The following is a 7,524-nucleotide window of genomic DNA, read 5'->3' as shown; positions in this document are numbered from 1 at the left end:
TATTTTCAGTGATGAGACTGGTATGGGTGGGCAAGGAGCAGACCTTGAACAGAGCCCCGGGGGACCCCTGTCAACTACAGGGTTTAACTTTTAAGTGGTTATCTCCCAGCAATTCAAAGCTCTGACTCCCAGTCATCCTCTTGGATGGCACTGAGGAAGTACTGTCCAGTCTCTGTAAATCCAGTATCCTCCAAATCTTCATATTCAGCATCCTCCTGATCTAGGAACATAAACCAGAGGAATCAAATGAATTTAAACAAGACTATGTGTGGAATAATATTTGAAATATTAAATCATTCACACATTAACATTTACCACTAATATTAGCCTTGGAGGATTATAACCAAAACCCATATAAAATGGTTATTTATATAGCGCCTTGGCTTTATCCCAGGCGCTTTACAGAGATTGTGCATTCCATTCACACACACATTCATACATTGATGGCGGCGGAAACCATGCAAGGCACCAACCAGCACACCAGGAGCAATTAGGGGTTCAGTGTCTTGCTCAAGGACACTTCGACACTAACTCTGGGGGAGCCCAGGTTCGAACTGGCAACCTTGTGGTTACCATCCGGCCACTCTACCCCTGAGCCACTATCATTGGTTCAATCCCATTGGTTCAATCCTCCTGGCTGGGTCACACCAAAGACTATACAAATGGGACCCAATGCCTGCTTGGCAATCAGCATCATGGGTTGAATTGGGGGTAAATCCTTGCAACATACCATCAATATCCAGGGGTGTACTTGTTTTACATCAAGCTGCCTCATGCTACACAGACGAGATGGGCTACTGCCCTATGGCTTGGCAACCCTTGGTTCCAAAGGCTACTTACTTTTAGGATTAGTGATTAGGCCTACATGTCCTGTTTATGTTGGCTATGGGTCAAAATATCCTTGTTAGGTTATTGTAGTAAATTCCATTATTTAACAATGTAAAGACTTCAGTAACAATGATAATGCATGGACATACCTACTGTATTCCCACTCATACTGTATATCCAATGATTCTTAACCACCTTTTGAGGATCAGGGCCCAATGGAAAATCCCCAATCCCCAATATTTATAGAGCATGTTAATTTGGATCAATGGAACTAACATCAGTATCACAATGAAAACAGTTTTTAAGGGACCAAGAAGACACGCACTTTGGTCACTTATTACTTGCGCAAGCAGAGCGCGCAAGTAATAATTCCGCCCGGTCGTCGTTCATCGCGACAGCCACCCGCCATTTTATGCGTATGCCAATAAAACAGCAAATCCGTGCCTGGTTTGCTGTGACCAGATCACATAAATGACCATATGTCTTACGTCATCATTTAGAGCTAGTCATACATATACACACACCACGTACTCTGGTCCCAGCAGATCAGGCACAATTTGCTAGTTTATTTTACTGATTATGTATATAGTATACGTATGACTAGCTCTAAATGATGACGTAAGACATATGGTCATTTATGTGATCTGGTCCCAGCAAACCAGGCACAGACTTGCTGTTTTATTGGCATACGCATAAAATGGCGGGTGGTGTCGCGTTTTTGGCGCAAAGTAACCACAGTATACCGCTAATCAACTTACAACTACATACTCTATATAGTATATGTATGTATACGTATGTCTTACGTCATCATTTGACAGTTTACAGCGGTCGAAAGTACTTGCGCGCTCTGCTTGCGCACTAGTTGGCCATTTATGGCCTACTAGTGTGCAACAAGCAAGTATGCACTCGACAGAGTGCAGTTCTAGTTGTTTTTGTGTTTATTTTTCTTCTCCTTCCGCCAAAAATAGCAGTTCTGACTGAACCGTGCAGTCGGTTTTCGCAAAACTCTGTAATCTGGTAGAGGGCATTGCCAAACGGTGACGTGATGTGAAGTCCATGACCATTGGCCAAATGGTGGCGCTATAGCACTGAAAATTGAAAATTAAGTTGAAAATGCAAACTTTGAACGTGCATATCTCATCAACCGTTTGACCGTTGGCAATGACACTTTGATACACATGCCTCTTCTCATGCCAAACAACTTGCATATACTGACTTCTGACCTCTGACCTTTAGATCACCCGCCATTTTGAATTATATGAAAACCATTTAAAATGTATCTCCTCCCAGGATCTTTGATCAAAATGCACAAAAACGTCTACACTTGAACTTTGGACTTATACGGACAAATAATCGTAACAGATTTATTTTAAGTGAAAGAAATGAAGTTTTTATGAGCCAATGAAAGTTGCTGTTTTGTGAAACTTCATGCACCCAATACCTATATGAACTGAATGATGTTACCGTTTAGAATGAGTCTACTGACAGTGTCTGCTTAGCTCAGTCGGTAGAGCTCTCGCCTTCGGACCACAAGGTTGTGTGTTCAAATCCAGGTAATGACAATTCAGCCTGTGATTCTTATTTGTGCATATTGCTCTCTCTCTCTCTCCACCCCCCTCTCTCTCTCTCTCTACACCCTCTCTCTCTCTCTCTCCACCCCCCCTCTTTCTCTCTCTCTCTGTTTCTCTCTCCACCCCCTCTCTCTGTCTCTCTCTCTCCACCCCCCTCTCTCTTTCTTTCTCTCTCTCTGTCTCTCTCTCTCTCCCCCTCTCTCTCTCTGTCTCTCACTCTCTCTCCCCCCTCTATCTCTCTCCACCCCCCTCTCTATCTCTCTCTCTCCCCCCTCTCTCTTTCTCAACCCTTGCAGCTATATATTTCTTTGTTTTTCACATTGTTATTGTGCCATATTAGTTGGGGAACAACTTGCAATATCCTCACCGCCTACCAGGGGGCCCCGGGCCACAGGTTGAGAATCACTGTGTTAGTCAGTTTGGTACCTTGACGCTGGTCAGTGACGAGCACAGCAGTGGCATCCTGTGTCAGTGTGACAAGGGGGTGGTCCAGAAGGAGCTGTGTGAAGTGGCTGAGGGTTCCGCACAGGTCTTTGACCTTGGGACAACACGACCATAACTGGACCAGAGGAACAATCACATCATGCCTACCAGCTAAGCAAAAAACAACGGATTAAATTAGAGAGAAACAGATACACAGATAAGATATTTGTGGTGTTTTTTTTGGGGGGGGGGGGGGGGGGGGGTCTCGGAAACCATTGGGTCACCTCTGGGTCATATGGGGGACACAGAGTTTGCGGTCTTTCAGTTGGACAGCACCCAAAATATGCCCAGGAAACAGACAGAGACAAAAAACAGATAGATACAGAAGAAGAGTTGCATCAAAGAGGAATCGGAAACACTACTTTGTGGGCTGATGGCGTGAACAGAGGCACAACTCTTTCTCATTGGAGTCTAGCCTCTGGGCAACCTAGTGGCTAAAAATGTTAATTAATGTAACCTAACATTTCTTAGAAAACCGTATGAAAAGTAGCCGGCTGTTGAAATGCCAGACCCATGGCAGAGATTTGGAGGGAATTGGACAACTTGCCTGCTGCTGCATGCAAAGTGCACATCATAAATTGTCTGAATCTGTTTAAAGCTCTTTTTTTACTGGTTTGGGTCACAACAGCCTAGACAAAATTTCCAAAATGTGCAATAAGATTGCAGACACATCTAAATGAGCTCTCCAAAGTGTACAAAGTCATAACTACTAAGAAGGCCCCATATTCAGTATCTGGTCACAGACATAATCTACCAAGATGCACGAGGGATAGGTTTAAGGACAGATTTATCCCCGCTGCCACTTGCCCTTTAAATAACAGTGTCATTCTATTTTTCCTGTGAGTATTGTTTGTGTGTTGATTGTTCATGGCTGTATTTACAGCTGCCCGTGCAACAAATTTCCACAAAAAAAGTTTACCTTGAACTTGAGAATCTTCATCCGCCTCTCTGGTCCTCTCCTCCATCCTCTCCCTCCTCAGTCGCTCAGTCCAGTACATCACCTCATTCACCACGACACCCTGTAAGATGTTGTTGTCACGGAGACTAGGATAGGCAACACTGTACAACTAATAACAAAGACATGGGATGGAAACAATTGCAGAAGATTAGAACCATATTCAAATATATTCTTAGTTCATCCCATCCGCAAATCTGTGATGACACAATGCAGCATTATAAATTGATATGTATGTATGTTAGTGTAATGCCATTTATTTGCTAAATGTAGTCGTGTAGTCTTCATGCTTCCTCTTATGACCCGTTAAGTATGTCTTCATAATCAAAGTTTGTTTTCTCTGTGTGTATATGCCTTGAAATGTCTTATCTATGAACTGTACAAGCTCTAAAAACATCAGTAACTGCAGGGAGATATATAAAATGACTCACCAGAGTGTATGAAAACACTTCATCTACATCACTGCTGGGCATGACACAGGCATTTTCTGTTTTACAGAGCCTCTGAAACACCCCGATCTGGGAGCAGAAGCCGACATTTGTTGGCTTTCCTGGTGGTGCCTGTCCTACCCCTGTAAAGTACACCTCATAACCATACTCCTCACACACCTTCAGAGCCCTGAGGAAAGATAGAATTCCATTCTAAATCACTCTACATTTTCATTGACCAGCAGGGGTGTGGTTCACAAGGGTTCAAGTCTTATTGCTCTTGAGTTACTTGGGCTTCCACAGGCTGGGAAATGCCCCACAAATTTGTAATAGTGTGGGTTTTGAGTCCAACAAATGCACTCTGGTGTACCACACATGTATAGTTCTCATCACTTTCGGTATCTGAAACGATAGAACTTTTAATAGAACAATAACAAACCAGGTCTGGAACTCGGCTCTGGTCCACTCAAACTTGTGGTCGTAGTGCCTGAAGCCTACCAGTCCTGGAAGTAGGGGATTGAACTCAGAGTTTGGGGTGGTGACAATCACAGACACTGGGGCCATAAAGCCAAACACCACCTCAGAGAAGAGCTCCACATCAGCCAGCTGGAGATGCTCTATGCTGGAAAAATATAGAGAGCGAGAGACATGACTTATGTTGTACGTAAGTACGTTATATATGTTGAACTTTACTTTGCAACTAAGTAACAATGCAACCCATTGTGAGCTTGTGGATCGTCTATTTTCATCACATACTTGATGTAGTATCAACCAAATACTGCGGTCAACCAAAAAGTATTATTTCTTCCTGGAAATAAAAACATCTGGGTTTCCGAAGCTAACAAGTATAGGGTTTTAATTGGGTAACATTGTATGAATGACCACTTACAGCTCTATGCTGGTCACAAGATCGAATCCTCTGAGGCGGCTATCTTTCTGTGTGACTGAGCCCTGGTACAGCTCAATGCTCAAAGGACGATCCCCTGGCTGGAGATAATCAGCTGGGAGGGGTGCCAGACTGCGCCTTAATTAAAAAAAACAAAAACAATACATCTATAATCTCCCATTGCAGTGACAACACCAAACAGCTACTTGCAGACAGGAAAGGAAGACATACATAGGCCTATAGTTCCTTATTTTCTGCATATTTAGTTGCAAAGTCAAGGAGAAACATGCACCCAACGCGTGTCGGGACTCAGCGACGGGTGATTACCGCCTTTCGATCGACATTGACCGGTCGACATCGATCGACATCGACCGGTCGACATCGATATGGTTAGCAGGACCATATGTTGTCGATCCTGGCTGAAACGGGGAGCCAGTGTGTGCTATCCATCTCTATTTTTTTCTCTTTACTCAGAGGGCACACTGTCCCAAGTTCCCAACCAGTCCAGAAAACAGAGGTGAAACATAAGTGTAAGTTACAACCTTACATTTTTTTCTTCATCACTTCGCCATTGATGTCTACTCCACTGAGAAGCTCAATTTCACGGTGGAATTTTAGCCTGTGTAGGAGTGTACAGTCGCAGCAGCCCAGATCCACCACCTATTGAGAGCACAAGCACATTTTATCATTATGATGATGATGATGTGTTCCTATAGGCCTGTCACAATGTTTACATAAATCGAAATAATCAGCATTTTTGCTTTATTTTTCCCCCCATAATGTATTACATAAATAGCACATCTACAAGCTCACACCACAGACTATTTCCACTCATTTTGAAACATTTAGAAAGTAGAGTACTATGAATGATTAAATATGTCAGTTTTTTACACTTTAAGAGACTATTCGGCAATTGTCATATCTGGCATCTGCCCTGTGCAAGTTGTTTACAAAGTAAGTCTAAATTAAGGCAAACACAAGTGTATACTAAAGGGGCCCGTTTTCATTAATATTTTCCAATGTTCAATGCCAAAAACACAATAAAAGTTCATCACAATAATCCTACTCGTCAAGTAGGCCATATCTAGTTTAATTTCATGATAGTGACAGTGTTTCCTCCATACCAGTGGGGCTAGGGAGTGTGTGTGTGTGTGTGTGTGTGTGTGTGTGTGTGTGTGTGTGTGTGTGTGTGTGTGTGTGTGTGTGTGTGTGTGTGTGTTACACCTTCTTGGTGTTGTTCCTTTTGATGAAGTCCACTACAAACTGGTGTCTCCGTTGGTGCAGCGGGGGGTTGAATATAGGTTTAGGTTCCATGTCGTATCTGGCAGTATAGTCGGTATAGTCACAAGGCTTTAATATTACTTATTTTTCATAATAAACATAGAGGTGTCAAAAAAAACATCGGCTATCGTATTTTGACGCTATGCTATAGTTAAGCATGTGAATTCTATTTTGCTGATTTGACACGTGGTTGTAAAGAGCCAATGAAATCTTTTAGATTATATGGCATATAGCTGATTCAAAGCTGCGCCTGCAAGCCTTGCAGCTTTGAATCATTGTGTATGTGCCAAATTTATTTTACCTTGCAGTGCCGGTTACAATATAGCTATTTATTTAAATACCGGTAGGCTACTATTTAAAAGGATTTGATACAAAACAAAATGTATACCAAAAAAGGTTAACATTACCCTGTAGTCTGGGAGGCGAGTGCCCGTAGTGTTCACAGGTGTTGCCACAGGAGGGCGGTAGCCGGTAGTTTTCACTAGCCATGGTGCTGAAACAATTGCAAGCATTAGTTTTGCACAAAAAACACTCCTTTGCCTAAAAATGCCCATAGCCGTCATCACAAATGTGATGAGGTCAGCACAAGTGGCTATGGCCGAATTTAGCCCAAGGAATATTTTCGTGCAAAACTAATGCTTGGAATGGATTCAGCATCATGAAAACCCCCTAGTTTGACATGTCACATGCTACTTAAAGTATAATGAAATTTGGATAATGGTACCCCAACTAGACACCTTTATGAACACATCTGTGAAGAAAGCTAGTGGTAAGCATTTCTTTTTGCAGATTTGCCACAACTTAAGCTAACTTTACCTATCTATTTTGTGTTAATGGTCCGGGTACTAAAGTATACTTAGTTCTTTTCTTCGAAATAAATTTTTGAAAACGAGAAAATAGAAAAGTTATTTTTTTTAACATAAAATGAAACAATAGAGCACAGGCCTGTTTTTCGTTATTCTGAATGTCTGTATACATTGGAAACCAGCGCCTGTTTGGTCATGTTTTTTTATATGTTGGATTCAGATCAGGGGGGCAGTCAGCCAGATATTTCGTGAAGCCTCATTTGAAATCGGTAGTTCATATAATGGC

At 42.3% G+C, this 7,524-nt stretch overlaps 1 protein-coding gene across 1 annotated transcript; it reads right to left on the bottom strand.

The window, feature by feature from the left end:
• Positions 1-113: 113 nt before the first annotated feature.
• On the bottom strand, positions 114-6,465 carry henmt1 (HEN methyltransferase 1; the record flags this gene model as incomplete). The annotated part of the gene is made up of 8 exons (XM_083766706.1): positions 114-220; positions 2,826-2,993; positions 3,802-3,949; positions 4,269-4,455; positions 4,705-4,887; positions 5,155-5,289; positions 5,699-5,811; positions 6,376-6,465. 8 exons carry the CDS (start codon positions 6,463-6,465, stop codon positions 114-116), a joined length of 1,131 nt encoding a protein of 376 aa, XP_083622832.1.
• Positions 6,466-7,524: the final 1,059 nt, after the last annotated feature.

This window comes from Protomyctophum parallelum, assembly GCF_964188405.1.
Source record: "Protomyctophum parallelum genome assembly, chromosome: 6".
Taxonomy (NCBI): Eukaryota; Metazoa; Chordata; class Actinopteri; order Myctophiformes; family Myctophidae; genus Protomyctophum; species Protomyctophum parallelum.
This window is presented reverse-complemented; position numbering and strand designations above follow the sequence as displayed.